This window comes from Platalea leucorodia (assembly GCF_965183815.1).
Source record: "Platalea leucorodia genome assembly, chromosome: W".
Classification (NCBI taxonomy): Eukaryota; Metazoa; Chordata; class Aves; order Pelecaniformes; family Threskiornithidae; genus Platalea; species Platalea leucorodia.
In genome coordinates, this window is record NC_138859.1 from 45422715 (window position 1) to 45439115 (window position 16401).

The following is a 16401-nucleotide window of genomic DNA, read 5'->3' on the forward strand; positions in this document are numbered from 1 at the left end:
GGCAGGGCTTTTGGTTGCAGCACCCAGCCTGCCCCGTGGCAGCTCAGCCTCGGCACCCTGGCTTCAACCTGAGCTCGGTTTCCCTCTCAAGAGAGGGATGGGTAAGGCCTGACCACCAGCTCCTTGCCCTCACTCGGCGGGGAAACGGTACAATTTACCCCAATTAATTAAATTTACATTTACAATTTGCAAAGCTCCCCCTCTTAAATGGTGACTAAAAGCCGGCAGGCCGCGCACGGCAGCACCCAACCTGCCTCGCCCTGCTATTAAGCAAGTGCCAAGCTTTTCTTTGTACCTTCACTGAGTTAATCCCCGCGTGACACCATGTGCAAATAACGTATCTAAAGTTAGGTAAGAAAAGGAGCAAACTGAAACTTAGTGCCTTTAAACCTTATTTAAGGCTCAACACCTTTATTTTATTTTTTTTTTCCCCAAACGCTGCTCTGCCTGCATGTCAGGGATTATAGAAGACAGACCGGGTCCCACAGCACAGAGGTAAACGTGGGTCTGCAAAGCCGCTGTCGCTCCCCTGGGGACACGGTTTAGCGCCGAGGCGTGCCACGTCTCCCGAGCAGGGGATCGCTGACCACCGCAGCACCTCTCCCGCTTTAGGGAAGAGGAAAAAACCAGCTTTCCCCTCCAAAAAGGGATTTCGGCCAGAGGCAAGGCTCAAGGAGGAACATCACACTCCTGCTGACGTAGGCAGAAAACTTAGCATTTGCCATGGAAAGTTTTCAGGAAAGCAAGAAACCCAGAAAGGGATCCGCTCGCTCCTTGTGTCCGCGACATAAACACGCTGTGCCCGCGGGGTCGAACGCTGGAGGAGAGCTGAGCCCCCTGAAAGGGCCGGGCCCGCGCTCCGACCGCAGGCGGGAAAGCGGCGACTGTAACACCGGACCAGGTAGCCCAAGGTTTATTTTCTACCCTTACCTAAACGAGCGTCGCGGTTAAACTGAACCTCTGCTGCAGTCCGTGGAGGTGGGAGCCCCTTCGCGCAGGCGGGTCCTGCCGCTGCCCGCGCCAGGCGGGTCCGGCGGTGCAGCATCCCCCGGGTACGGTCCTGGTTGCGCCGGCACGCGGGAGCTCACCGCCGCTCTCGCCTTCTTTCCAGGTTTATTCTTTCACGTGCAGCTCTGCGGCACCGCTTCCGCGCCACGCGTCGGAGAGAGGCAGCGCGCGCCGAGGATTCCTTGCGGTAACAAAGAGGCCGTAGGAGTTACAGGTTGCAACGCACAGAAAAAAAAATCCTTCCGACAAAGGCAGGAGACAAACATCCAGTCGTTCCTTTAGCTCTTTTCCTTCCTTAGCCTGGTGAGCATCAGGTAAGGGGATGCTCCAGGGGCTCCAAAATCTTGCGGGGCGCTGCAGAGTGAAGTACAAGAAGGTAGAGACGACTCAGACACCTTCACCTGCCCAAGCCAGGCTTAAACCCACCACAACCATATATGAAATAAGCCAGAGGTTTGTAACTATGGCTCTAGATACGGAGAAGCTGACTTCAAACCCCGTCTGAGCTGGACGGCTGCGTGGGAGTCAGGACTCGGGCTACAACCATCACACCACCGGCTACTAAGTTTGAAGCAGAGCTTGGGTTTTTCCCCTCCTTTTCTCTATAAAGGATAATCACTGCAGGATGGATGAAGTCTGGTTGCTCCCAGCAAGGCCTGACTCAAACCCCTGCGGGGACGCTGGAGGTGGCCTGCAAGAGCCAGGGGCTCAGCCGTTCCCGTGCCCCGAGGTACTTACTCTGTGCAGACAGCTTTTGAAACTTTAGTCTTGGGCTGGCCAGACCAGAACTCCACTCTGTCTTTCAGTTCTTTATTCTGCAAGGAAAAGAAAAATAAAATAAACCCCTCTCAGCATAACATAGCAGACAAGCAACAAGCCCAGATGCCAGCTAGGACCTGCCGCTCCTCCAGAAAGGTTTGGGGGGGGATTTTTTATATTTGTTTTGTTTTTTTTTTTAAACCAAGTGAAAGATGCAGTGCAAAGGAACACCACCCCGACAACGTCGTACTGACCTCCTCATCATACAGAATTACTTTTGCTCTCTCCCTTCAATATATCCTTTTCCTTTCTGCCCTTACCTGCACTTCCAGCGCCGTCAGCTTCTCTGTCAGGTTTTCTATTTTTTTATCTTGGCTTCCAAGTTCCTTCTTCAGTTCCTCCGCCTGAGAGTTAGGAAATGAAGTTTGTAAGAGATTGGAAACCTTAATACATCAAAAACATCTCTGTGTCGAACAAAAGCAGAGAGCTAAACGTCTCGGAGTGCCAGGGGAATCGCAGGCCATGCAAGCCCCTAGTCTTTTACCGTAGAAGAACTCAAACTAATTGATTAAACGATTTATAAAACAATTTCTGAACACACGGTGTCGCGTTTTCCTTCGGATAACAAGTCTACCTCTTGTTGGCATATGTACAGAAACCTGATTACGACAGCTAATTAGCGCGGGGCCTTGCCTTAGCCGGATGGGAAAAGGCAAGCGCGTGTTCTGCGAGGCGGGGGAGTTCGTACGGACAAAGGCAGTCGGTAAGGAAAACAGCTCCCGCTGTATCGTGACTTTGATTTTTGTCGTAGCCTTTCTGGGATGTCAGCCCGTTGGCTTTGCTGTCGCGCAAACCAGGCACAGCGTGCCAAGCGAGCTGCTCGTCCCCAGCACCCGTGCTTAAGACAAGAGCCCAGAGCCCAGCGTCTCCCGTTTCTTTTCCCGACAGCCGAAGCCCTGCCCGGCGGGAGGGCCGCCCCAGCCTGACCTCCTGGATCACGCCGCGCAGGCCGCGATGCTGCGCCTGGATCACGCGTTGCAGGTGGCAAATCTGCTCCCGCAGGGTGAAAATCTGCCTCTGGAGATCCAGGCACCTGCGGGCGAGAGCAGAAGCAGCCCAGGTTCAATCCCTAAGGATCACCGACCCACCCAGCCGCTTTCCCACCTCAGGGTCAGCTGAAGAGCTTGTTGCTAGCAAGGATGCTCCTGAGGATACCTGGCTGTAATTCATACAGAACTACACCTGTAAAGGCTTCTTTATTGAGCAGAACAAATAGAACCACAGTTTGAGACATATTTTGCCTGGCGGGACAACCCTTACTAGCGGTTAATAAGTAAATTCATAAATAATGAAGGCTTTTGCCTTACCTACTGCATGCACCAGGTCACCAAAGCAGCATCGACTCCATGCGAGAATCGGGAAAGGGAAGCAATTCGTGCATGCAAGGTGGAAGGAAAAGGACTAGGAATGGGAGCAGAATCAACGTCTAAGAGCTGTAGGACATCAACATCTGTCTTGGCTTCTTCAAGCAACCACAGCAAATCAGGATTTGAACCAGTTGCTTTCAATCATGAGTAATTTTACTACCAGGAGGAACCTGAGCAAGCGACTGTCTGGTACTCTACACAAAATAATCCCCCAGAAAGAAAGAAGAACACTTTACCACATGCATTTAATTACCGTTTGCTGTCTTCATTCCTCGACATCATCTGTTGAAGCGTCTTTTCAAATGACATTTTCTTCTCTATCAGAGTTTTCTTTTCCTAAGGAAACAATCGGAGTTATGGAAAAACTAGATTACATTTGCTGCCATTCCATTAGCGAGAGAAGTTTGGCTGGACCTTCGACGGTTCTGCTCAGTGTTGGAAAACAGACGGAATTCGGCAATAACCACCCCCATCAACATCAGCTGGAGATACAAACCAGTCTGACCTCTCCGAAGCGAATCCCGAAGGGATGACGGTACCGATTTACCACGAGAAAAATCCAAACTCTCGTAAAACAGCAGTTCTCTCCTTTACTTAATTAGCAAAATCCTTAGGTCTTGTGAGAGTCCGTGCTCTGTGGCCACGGGATGCTGCGTTACTGCTACGTCCACCTCTCAAAACCTTGTCCACCAAGGGAAAAATCTGAACAAAACTGATGCCAAAACTCTCAGTTTTTCTCAGGATTACCCGCATGTGACGGGGGTGGAAACACACTCATTGACCCCGTGTTTCCAGTAATCCCAGGAGAGGAAAAACTTAATTTTAGAATGGCACTTCTATAGGAGCAATTCCCACTCCTGCCGAGCGCGTAGATCAGAAAAACGACGCGCGGTGCCATTGCTTCTTCCAACGCGACTACCACCAGCACCGAAGAAAATTCACGATAAAGGAGAGGACATTTTCTGCCGGTTTCTGCGCACGCAGGTGTCAGATTGCTCCAGCAGTCATTTGCCTGCCCAGGATTTCGGATGCTTACAGCGGCGTTTTTCTGAGAGTTAAGAAGGAGCAGTTTTTAGTGCTAGGCTGGCGACCTTTTCATTTCAAATGCTAGAAGTACGCCGATGGGGGAAGGTGGAAGAGCAACTGTTCAGGAGCAGAAATCATTAATAGCTACAAATTAAGACTTCTAACTGATGCGCTACGCTTCAGTGGTCAAGCATTGGACCAGGCTGCCCAGGGCAGGAGTTGAGTCCCCATCCCTGGAGGTATTTAAAAGAAGGACAGACGTGGTGCTCGAGGACATGGTTTAGTGGTGGCCTTGGCAGTGCTGGGTTAACGGTTGGACTCGGTGATCTTAAGGGTCTTTTCCAACCTTAACGATTCTATGATTTTTAAGCAAGTTCTGAAATAACTGAAAGAGGGAGCTCAAATTGCATGTTTTACTTATAGTTACAGCTGAAGGATCTCAAGGGCAGAAGCCTTTTTAGTCCTCATTCCAACAGCTAACATGCCCCAAACCCTGAAAGCAATAAACTCCCCTTTCCAAGCACCGGCACTCCCAGGGCATGTTCCTCGCCTGCGCCGACTCCCGGCCCCGGGACGGACGGACACGAGGAGCGGGTGGACATACCTCCTCCATCCTTTGCACGCGCTTCTCCATCTCTGCGATGCGGGTACATTTTTCCCTGATGCCTTCAGCGAGGCGGCTGGCGTTTTCTGAGCTTTGCTGGAGCTTCTCTTCTTGTTGGAGATTGTGGGCCTGGGACCAAGAAGGGCATTAAGGCAGGCGTGCAGGGAGCCGGCGAATGCAGTAGATGGACAGAGATGGGACTCGAGGAATTTTGAGCAAACTCTACCAACCCGTTTCCAAGAATTGGGAATAAAATTAAAATAATCCATTCTTATTCATTTCCCTATTTAACTTCCCCACGGTGCGAGGAGAAGAGACTCCATAGCTCCTAGGTCGAAGTTGGCAGCACGGAGAGCCAGAGCCCACGTAAATATTTGGATAGGGAACAGGACGGTCGTGCCCACACGTGGGAGAGATTTGTACCTGTATTCGCTGCTTCTCATTCTCGTGGCTTTTTTTCAGTTCTTCTGACCGACTCTGGTAATTCTCATGCAGTTTCTGGGAGGCAGATCGGAGAGCCTGTACACCTGCTTCTCTGGTGGCTTCCAGCTAGAAGGAGGAATCGTACGATACATATATATCGTGCTTTAAAAACGGGATGTTACAATCACACGCCAAAAAATAAGCCCTCTACACAAGATGAAATTTCAGCATTTACCCTTGTCAAAAAAAAAAAAAAAAGAAAGAAAGGAATCCTAAATACCTGGGGGCAATACCTGCCAGGCATTTGAGTTTCCAAAGAAAGGCGGATTTATTCAGTATTGAGCCCCTTGACAAACAAAGGCTGATGGTTTAGAAGGAGAGATGCACGTCCAACCGCTTGTAAATACACCGAGAGCCGACTGTGCTGCCTCACTCGCCACAAAGGGGATGGGGATGGGATGGCAAGCAGATTTCGACGTGAATTTTGTCGCCTGTTGCAATGCCAGAGTTTGCAGCCGGCGGGAAGCGAAGCAGAGCCTGCCCCTTCCCCGAAGGAAAGGCTCCGGCGCGGGATCGCTGCAGCAGCCGGGACCCAGCTCTGACTCACTGGGCTGCAAAGCACACATATTCCTCTGAAACCTTAAAAAAAACAACCAACAAAACACACCTTGATCTTCAGCACTTGGTTTTCCCTGCTCACCAGCAGCAGCTGCTCTTCGGTTTCCTTCATCGTCCTTGCGATGGGACGGCAGCTCCAGCCGCTCTTCTGTGACTCCGCTTTATTGCCCGAGACTTGAGGAAGCTGCTAAAGGAAACGCACGTGGAAATTATTTTAAAAAGAACAGAAAACCAGCTTGAGCAATCAATCTGACTCTAAAAGACCTGGCTTTTTATAAAAACCCCTCTCTGGTTCACGCAGGGAGCGCGGGGCAGAGGAGGGGCAGCTCTCCGGAGAGCTGGGCCGAGCTGCTCCCGGGGCAGCGGCCAGCACGGCTCCTCCACCTCCACGAATGAGCTGAAATTAAAATGTTCTGCTCGTTCAGCTCTCCAGGGCTTTACATTGGGAAGCATTTGCACGTTGATTCCGATAAATAGCTTTCTTCCACTGTCTATAATGTCATTCCACAGGTATAAGATTAATTAGCTTTTACAATATCGCAGCGTACGTTGCACTGTAGGTGAGTAAACGTTGTCCGCCACCTCCCGTTAAAAGAACTACTTCTGCCTCCAGCGTATTTTAGTTTGGACCCAACGTTTCCACATCTGTTTGCTTCCTAGGGGCTGCCTCTTTGCTCAAAACCACTTGCTTAAAGTGGTTTTCAGTTGCTTAAACCACTTTTTTCCCCCACGGGTGTTCGCAAAAATGCACGCTCAGCGCTCGCCTCCTGTTTCGAGAGCCGGTACGTGCGAGGAACACGACCTGCGATCGGTCAGATTTATGCCAGGAGGCAATGGCATTTATACGGCCTTTCTTACGTTACGCCAAGTTCATTTGTTAAAAATAAACTACAACAAACAAAGGGCAGTCTGTACTTTTTAAAGGCTTGAAACCATAAATCACTGTCTTTTCACTACAGAGGCTTTTCTTCAACCTTGTTCCTTAACTCAACAGGGAAAGGAGTAAGTATTTTTTAAAAAGAACTTTTTGTGATCGGTTATTTCTTAATTAGCCGTGTCTCAGCCCACTGATCCTTCCTCTCCCTCCTTCCGCAGCGCTCTCCTGGGCTCAGCTGGGATGCAGAAAAACCGCCTTCGCGCAGTAACATCGCCGCGCTCTGCCGCTTAGAGCAAAGAAATAAGGTATCGGATCTACTGGGCTGAGTCTCATTGCTCACAAGATCCTTTATGGGGGAAAAAAAAGAAAAAAAAGGCACGTCCTACCTATTCATGGTGGTGTCAGCATCAGGCAGAGCACCGCTTCCCAGGCCCCTCAAGAGTTGGTGTCACCACCACAGAAGATAATTTTTTTCTTTCTCAGTAATTGCTTCACGTAAATGATTTTGGATTACGAGATGCTTAAGGATTCATCACAAAATTTTTACAGTACTGCTCTGCAGCTTCATGAATTTAATGGTAAAGGGAATGAAGAAATCTTTTTTTTTTTTTTTTTAACTTAAATCATAGAAGGCTTTGGGATGGAAGGGACCTTTAAAGCCCATCCAGTCCATCCCCCCTGCCATGGGCAGGGACATCTTCAACCAGATCAGGTTGCTCACAGCCCCATCCAGCCTGGCCTTGAGTGTGTCCAGGGATGGGGCATCTCCCACCTCTCTGGACAACCCGGTCCAGTGTTTCACCACCCTCATCGTGACAAATTTTTTCCTTGCGTTCAGTCTAAATCCCCCCTCCTTTAGTTTAAAACCATCGCCCCTTGTCCTGTCGCAGCAGGCCTTGCTATAAAGACCATCCCCATCCTTCTTGTAGGCCCCCTTTAAGTATTGAAGCAAGTAAATCAAAAGTTTGAGGTCTCCTCTCCTGTCATTACCCACATTAAGGGCATTCACTAAACTCCGTTCTTCCTGCATTTCCTCTGGCGTTCGGGAAAGGAACAACTCAAGACTATGTCACGCATCTCACAACTACTGTACGCCACGCTCCCCAAGGCGCTCTCCGTTTCGCTGGCACCTCCAGGCTCTGCCCATCCCATGGGTCAGATTCTGGCCCTCCAGGTCCCCCAGACCAATATTTCTGCTTCAGCTAAGGCTGCTCACTGCTCCAGAGCTTCCTCATCTCTTCCAGGGCCCAAGCCCAGCCCTACAAAGCTCAGCATTAGAGCAAACGGCTTCAAATAAAAACTCGCAGGTCTATTAGTACGTACCACCAGCACGATGTTCAAAGTGCCCAGCAGCTTGAACAGCAGCTTTACATACGTGTATTTTTTTTTAATGCATCACCTCTCACGTTATTCTCATTGTTTTTACAGTAGAATGCATCCATCCCACACTTTCTAACCGCTTAGTCACGGTCTTTGTATGCAAAGCAGGCAAAGAAGCTCCAACCACATGTTCGTTCATGCTCTTTTCCATCATCCCATCTTTTTCCACAGGACAGCAGATGTTTGATAACCCTTTGATGGACCCAGGGCAATCGTTGGCCCGATACCAGTCCGCTTATCGGCCACACTATCGGACACAGGCGTTCCCCAGCCCCGTCCCGCCGACCGCGGCCAGGCTCCGCGCCCTTCTCCTCGCGTCCCCCAGCAAACAGCCCCAGCTCCGCCGCCGCCGAGCGGGGACCTTGGGTGGGGACACGCGCTTCAGCGGCTCCTCCAACAGTCCTAAACCCGGGGTGGAAGAACCTCACCGGTTTTAAAGTGGTTTAACCCAACCTAAGACAGCGTACGCTATAATTAAGTCACTACGGCGGAGTACATAGCATTTCTAGAAGCGAGGTGTAAATCCAAAGGTTTTCCAAGGGCGTACTGCCGTGCAGGTCAGGATTTTCTCCTCCAGCGGTTATTTGTTTTGCTCACCGTGTTTCCTGCTGAAGGAAAGAAGGGAACAGAACAGCGACAACTGCAGAAATACCTTTTTCACGTATTCAGCTTCCTCGGTGATTTGGGCACAAGAGGATCCGTAAAGGACGTAGTTTCCCTCCGAGCCGCGGTCTTCTTGTGTTATTTGCTCAGTGAGGAGCAGGGTGGTCATCACGATGCGCGCGTTTCTCTGTTCTGCGCAAGCGAGAGAAGAGAGAGGCTTGTGTCATTCTGCAAGGATGGAGAATAATTCCATTATTCCATCCCGTTTAATTCCATTTCAGCTTTAGGGACATGCTGGAGCCAAGCAGGCATTGCAAACTTCAAGGACCAAACTTTAAGAACGACTTTGGAAAAAAAATAAATATGCAGACACACGATTTTTTTTTTTTTTTTAATGGATGGGAAGAGAGATTCACACATTATTTCCCCTGAAGATTGCAATGACTTCTAGCTAGCAACCTACACCCCAATCCTGTATTATTTCAGAAAACACGTGGCCAGAGATCCCAGGCCGTCAGGGAATTCTGTCCACGCTTGGCTCCGCGCTCCCCACGACTACGCCAGCGCAGAACTGGTTTTAATCAGGTCCAGGAGGATTTCTCCGATCCCGCCTAGTTGCAAGAAGCAGCACAAAGCTTGAATGATATCCTAACTCTCCGGGAAAAGAAAAGCTACCTGGGAGGAACAGCTGGGAGACAAGAGAGAAGGCTTTTTCTCTCCATAGCACATGGAGAATAAAATCCCGAGCACCTTCACTAGGTTTGCGCTGTACAATGGTGACATCCAGTGTCAGCTGCGTTGCTCTGAAGCGAGCGGCTGGATCTCGAGACGCCGGTTTCCAGCCCTATCCCAGGTAGCCGGCGAGCTCCCAGCTGCACGCCAGACAAGCTGATTTTTTTTTTTTTTTTAATGAGCACATTAAAAGGATCTGGAAGGACCTGGAACCAATTAAGCTTGGCACAGAGGAATCATAAAGCCATGCAGAGCCTGGAGGGTGCGGACGGGCTCACAGCGGAAGAGACAAAAAGTTGTTGCACTTTACAAAGCTTACAGATCATCTACAATAATATTTCATTTAAAAACGCATTTCTTTTAAAACCCTGAAGTTCAAGGTCTTGGGGCTCCTGCAGTTCAGCCCAGTAACAGCAATCCTGCCAGCACAGCGCCGACGCTGGGGCCAAACCCTTGTGTTCGTTGAGTCATCCCAACAGCACGACCAGGAAAAGATCGCTCAGGCTAGCGCGTCTCTTAACTAGCTCATTTTCTAATAAAATTTAATTAGGCAACTTGAAACATTTATTGCTGTGATGGAGGAGGAATGCCGTTCCCACCGCGGGCCGCAGGGAGCCGGTTTGCACAACTGCCCCGGTGGATCCCCAGCGGCTCCCCCACACCAGAGACATCTCCAGGTACCATCACCTTCTGGCCCCGGCGACAACAGAAGGCTAAATTAGAAATTAACTATAAATAAGCGTAAAGAAATTTCACACGCGAGCTTTAAGTGCCCCAGGGTACTTAGAACCCCAATTCCTAGGTGATTTACAAATTCAAACAGCAATAAAGTAAAAACTCTTATTGTTTTCCTCTTTACTCTTCTCCACCTTTTAAAAGTCAGGGGCATCAGCAGAGGCCATGGCCGAGCTGGTCTGTCCTGGACATGGGAGAGAGGAGGAAAATCAGGGTGCAGGAGAGCGAGCTGCCTTTCCTACCCTACCCTTGAATAGCAAAGGGGAGCCGATACCCAGACACAACCCTCGAGGGCTTTGACCTCAAGCAAAAAAAAACCACTCGCTCCAAATGTCGTTCCCCCATTTCACAGTGCCACGGTTTATCCAGGCTGGAAGGTAAAGCAGAAACCCCAGACACCTGCAGCCGCCGCACAGAGGAGGTTTTTCATGGGTACGGAGGATGGTTCCCACCAGCGCTACAAGGGGTTAACCAAAGTTTGTTCGGTCTTGCTGGCTGCTGTTTTCCCTCCTGCCCGCAATCTGGCAGCTACTGAGTCACCCAACACAAAGGCAACCCAGGATCAATTCTCCTTTCAGCCTGTGCTAATTCAGGCTGAAACCTCCCCTCGCCCCCAGGGGCTAAGTCCTGGAATGGAAACGTTTTTCAGCTCTGAAGCAGCTGAGCCAGGAGAAGCAAGCGAGAACAGGCACAGCTCTCACTTGACCTGCCGGCCCTGGGCTGGGAGGCAGAAGTCCTTGGGAAGGTCCCTCCTTCCCCAACTGGGCAACCACCAGCAGCAGAGCAGTAGCCCCCGGGGCTGCACAGCTGGATCTGCCCGCAGGGCTGCACATCTGGATCTCAACACTCCTCCTCCGGGCACCTCCGTCCTCTGGCAGGGGGACGGCAGCAGAACCATCGCACCAGAGCTGCCCGGGCCGCCCCAGCCAGCCCGTACCGGGATGCTCAGCGGGGTACCTAAAACACCCCCCCGGCACAACAGCGATGGGGGAAGCACCGTGGCCACCAAATGCTCTCCCCGCTTCCGCAGCAAGTGTAAAAAGAAGTGCCAAGTTCATCTGTTATTCACAGACTTTCCTTGCTAGAAGGCACAATTTAAGAGGCTCAGCCTTCGCAGAAAAATCCCGCTGCCACCCTTTATAAACGCTCACCTTTCGCTGACCCATCGAGCGCGCCAGATTTTCTTCGCTAGCCCTGAGATTGTCAACGCAGGCGTGACGCAGCAACATTCACGTTGTATTTTTATGAATATAAAAGCACGGCTCTGTGCTTTCGCTTACGATGGGTTGCTCGCTCTAAAGCTCACGCAAGAGAATCCTGGATGCACCGAGCAAGAAAGCAGCACCCTGGCTTACATAAGGAACACCCCAAATTATTCAGAATAATGTTATTTTGAGTAATGTTCGATATAAAATAGCGTTTATATTATTACACTCTTGGCCAGAAAGAGGTGCAGCTCCTTGGCCGCCTTACTGAGAGGTTTTGCCCAGGCGGAAAAGAGCGAGGGGCCGAAGGTGACGCAGAGGGGACGGATCCCCTGGGCGCGTGGGCGGCGGGTGCCGCGGGCCGGCGGGTGCCACGGGGCCGGCGAGGCTTGGCACGGCCAGGGCAGGCTGGCACCGCCGGGGGACGTCGAGAATTGAAAGGGAGCAAAACCATAAACCCCTTCTCAGGCTGGGTCGGGGGACTCGCTAGGGAACGAAGGCAGGGCTGGAGCCATTCAAATGGCAATTAATCCATTTAATTGCAATTATTGGGAATAGTCAGATAAAGTAATTCCATGTCAGTCTCCAGCTGAGCGCTGTAACTCTAACACAAGGTTTCTGTGCTTTTTTTTTTCTCCCAGGTAAATAAATACCACGCTTCTTCCACAGCTGAAGAGGAGTTTATGCAATATTCATTCACCTTTTAACGCCTGGTGCCTGGGCCCGTCCCCAGCAAAGCAGTTATTTGTTACCAGTCTTTGAGAAACGGTTTTTATGAATACACGAATGTACACGTAAACACGACCGTCTCTCCTCAGGCAAATGTTCCCTTTTGATATTCTCCCACCGCACAAAAGCCCTTCTGCAGACGACCGAGGGAGAGGAAGATGAGATAACCGGTGACTAACGCACAATGAAGCGCAAGAACGGAGCGGGGTCGCTTTGCAAACAACCCACAGCCTCCTGGCCATTCGTTCATCCAGACAAGCCCTGAAGAATAATTCACTTTTGGCTTTATGCAGCCTCGTTAATGAAGGCAGGGATACAGGAAAGGAAAAAGTGGGTTATGCTTTATTAAAAGCATGTGGTGGGAGGTGTGAAAGGTAGCTCCGGGGGACGGGGATTTGTCAGGGGTGTGCTAATTTGGGGGAAATGCCAAAACAGCCCTTATGGTCACAGTGAGCCGAGACCCAGCAGCTCAATCCCTCAAGTTGGGTTTGGGACCCGTCCCCTAACAGCCCCTGGCGTGGTGGGGATGGCGAAGGGGCTCCCTGGGTGCCCCCGGGGATGGGGAAGGGGTACCCTGGATGCCGTTGGGGTCAGCGAAGGGGCTCCCTGGATGCTGCCAGGAAAGGGGCTCCCTCGATGCCATTGGGGAAAGGGCTCCCTGGATGCCCCCGGGGGTCCAGGAAGGGGCTCCCTGGGTGCGCCCGGGGATGGGGAAGGGGCTCCCTGGGTGCCCCCGGGGGTCGGGGAAGGGGCTCCCTGGGTGCCATTGGGGAAGGGGCTCCCTGGGTGCCCCCGGGGATGGGGAAGGGGCTCCCTCGGTGCCCCCAGCGGTCCGGGAAGGGGGTCCCTGGGTGCCAAGGGGGAAGGGGCTCTCTCGATGCCCCCGGGGGTCAGTGAAGGGGCTCCCTCGATGCCATCAGGGAAAGGGCTCCCTGGATGCTCCCGAGGGTCCGGGAAGGGGCTGTCTGGATGCTGTCAGGGGTCAGGGAAGGGGCTCTCTCAATGCCCCTGGGGAAGGGGCTCCCTGGGTGCCCCCAGGGGTCCGGGAAGGGGCTCCCTGGAGGCCGTCGGGGAAGGGGCTCTCCAGATGCCCCCGGGGAAGGGGCTCCCTCGATGCCATTGGGGAAGGGGCTCCCTGGGTGCCCTTGGGGGTCGGGGAAGGAGCTCCCTGGGTGCCCCCGGGGATGGGGAAGGGGCTCCCTGGGTGCCCTTGGGGGTCGGGGAAGGAGCTCCCTGGGTGCCCCCGGCGGTCGGGGAAGGGGATCCCTGGAGGCCAACAGCGAAGGTGCTCCCTGGGTGCCCCCAGGGGTGGGGGAAGGGGCTCCCTCGATGCCATTGGGGAAGGGGCTCCCTGGGTGCCCTTGGGGGCCGGGGAAGGGGCTCCCTGGAGGCCGTCGGGGGTCAGGGAAGGGGCTCCCTGGGCGCCCCCGGGGATGGGGAAGGGGCTCCCCGGGTGCCGGGGAAGGGAAGAGGGCTGCCCCCGCCGCCCCCCGGGCCCGCACTCACCTCCGGCGGGGCCGGCCATGCTCCCGGGCGGCCCCTCCGCGGCCCCGCGCCGCCGCTCGGCGGCCCCGCTCCCGCCCCGCCCCGCCCCGCCCCGCCCGCACCTGCGGCCCCGCCGCCGCCCCCGCCCGCTGCGGGCCCCCGGGCAGGGCCGGGCGGCACCGGGGGGCGGCAGCGGGGCGGCCCCCGCAGGGAGCCGGCCGCCAGCCGCGGCCAGAGGCGGCTGCGGGCCGAGGGCCGCATGGCATCACGCCATCGCTGAAGCCCAGCTGTGGTCTTTGAGCCCAGCCTCACGGTCTTTGAGCCCAACTGTCGACCTACCCAAGCCGAGGCCCCCGCTGAACCAGGTGCCCAGGCGCCCGCACGTCGCTGCGAGTGCGGGCAGCCAGCGGAGCCCGGCGCAGGCTTTTCCCTCTCGGATGGGTCGTCAAACTTCTCTTTTTCCACCCAGGCAAAAATGGATGGGGAAAAAGGAGGTAGCTAGAGATGCCCCATCCAGCTGGGGTGATTAATGCTGCCCCTTAGGGCTAACGAGGCAGAAGAAAACTGGAAGGAAGAAAGTGAGAAAATAGAGATAAAAGCAGGTATCGAAGGAAAAACGAACGTCTTGTAGAAGAGGGCTTTAAAGAAAAGGATTGATGGAAATGTGGCTGAGAAAGCCACAGGCGCGCGGGGAAACAGGCTAAAGGGGGAGAAGATAACATGGAGAACGGGAAGATAAAAGTCTGCAATAAACTCTTACAGACAGGAAAGTCTTGATCAGCAAGTCCAGTCCCCTGAGACCTATATCCCTCCTTATCACATAACACCCATAAATATATCAAGTTGCACTCAAGTTTTCTTTTCCTAGGAACATTTTGAAGCTGAAAGTGCTTTTGCCCAGGGCAGGCCCGGGTGCTGCACACCCATAGGTGCCTGGCTGTAGGTGCCCGGCCGTAGGTGCCCGGCCGTAGGTGCCGGGGAGCCGGGCCCTCCATAGGTGCCCGGCCATAGGTGCCCGGCCGTAGGTGCCAGGGAGCCGGGCCCTCCATAGGTGCCCGGCCGTAGGTGCCCGGCCGTAGGTGCCGGGGAGCCGGGCCCTCCCGCTGCGCCCACACCGCGCCTCCGCAGGGCAAAGGGCCCTTCCCGAGCCAGGTCTCTGTGCTGCTGCCAGGCGGCCTGGGCGAGCCCCGTGTCACTAACAACAGGTTTCTGTTGGAGTGGAAGAGGATTTCCTTATTAATGAGAAATGGGGAGGGGGGAAATAAAAAATTGCTGCTTTTTTTCCTTCTGCCTGGGACGTGCCGCCCCTTTCTCGCCTCCCCGCGGAAGCAAGGAGCCTCCAGGGCAGAGCCGGGCCCCGTTCCCGGCCCTGGCTGCGGAGCAAACACAGGGACGGCAGCGCCCGGCTCCAAGGTCGGCTCCCCCGGAGCGAAGGGCGTCCCTGCCTTACCTACCCGTTCCTGTCTTACCTCTGACTCCTGGGCTGCTTCTTCCCTAGCAATGGAAGCTCTTAAATCTCTAAGGTGGGGGGCCCGAGAGGTGGCTTTTCTTGTTATCAGGCCAATTTAAATAGCTAACCGTCGATGGTTAATCTTTAGCACATTCCTGGGACTAACAACCTTCTCAGCAGGCTCCAGCTGTTCTCTGCCGCCCGGGAAGGCTGAATCCAGGGTGGTGATTTCATTTGCATCTATTGCTTAAGGAAGGTGAGGCAAAATGCAACGCGATGCGTCTTGGAAGCCACGTATAGAATTGCTTGCTAACTCCGCTGCATTTTGCTGCGGGAGAACGCTGAGGGCTTAAGATCTAGTGCTTTGCAGCGTGTGATAGCGGAGCGTTGACACAGGGTGATGCGGGGATACCTCGTTTGGTGGGGAAGACCCTTGGGGGTGATTTCTGCGGTACCGAATGAGCTGCCGTTCGGTCAGCGTAGGGCCACGCCAGGGCTCCCAGCAGAGCAGAGGCACGCCGCAGCGCTGCCGGGATCCACCGCGCAAAAACGGGCTCCGCGCGGCTTGGCCTAAACCTCTGCGTCAGCCCCTTGCTCCAGCGCGGCAGCACTTGGCCAGGCGCTGCGCATCCCCGACAGGCCGAGTCTCTCAAATTAGTGGTTGCTCGACAGTTTGGGCTCAGGGACTAACCTGAGTCCTTATCACGTGTAATGCCCATGTGGCACTGGAGGCTAACGAACCCCGGTAATTTAGGTTAACGATTCAGTCTTGCCCTGCGATCATCGGTCCTCCTTGCCGCCGCATCCTGTTTTGATCCAACTATTGCAGCGCACGTAGGTTTTTACGGGACACGCAGCGAGCTCAGCACAGCATCCTAGAATGGGTTGGGTTGGAAGGGACCTTAAAGATCATCGGGCTCCAACCCCCTGCCATGGCACGGACACCTTCCACCAGACCAGGTTGCTCAAAGCCCCGTCCAACCTGGCCTTGAACACTTCCAGGGATGGGGCACCCACAGCTTCTCTGGGCAACCTGTGCCTGTGCCTCACCACTCGCAGATGAATGGAAGGTCTTTCAGCTCCGACAGCTTGTTCAGTTAGGCAACTCTTTCATGTTATTATTCAAACATCCAATTTTTACCGACATAAAACCACAGTTATATCCACAAAGTCATGAAAAAGAGAATGGAACAGTTAATACATTGATAGAGGTTTTCCCTCAAAGCTTCAGTTGTGTTTTGATGAGTAAAGCATTAAGCTTATTTGCAAATTTGGGGGGGTCTGGCTCAAAGCCTGTTGAATACAATGCAAAGAAACTTTGTATATGTCTGTAAAAGAGG

General features: G+C 53.3%; 1 protein-coding gene across 1 annotated transcript; it reads right to left on the reverse strand.

Moving 5' to 3' along the window:
* Nucleotides 1-1286: 1286 nt before the first annotated feature.
* On the reverse strand, nt 1287-13651 carry LOC309601987 (coiled-coil domain-containing protein 68-like; the record flags this gene model as incomplete). The annotated part of the gene is made up of 10 exons (XM_082335247.1): nt 1287-1362; nt 1747-1823; nt 2088-2171; nt 2755-2860; nt 3448-3530; nt 4825-4953; nt 5248-5373; nt 5915-6052; nt 8775-8917; nt 13633-13651. The coding sequence occupies 10 exons, from the start codon at nt 13649-13651 to the stop codon at nt 1287-1289; spliced, it is 981 nt and encodes a 326-aa protein (XP_082191373.1).
* Nucleotides 13652-16401: the final 2750 nt, after the last annotated feature.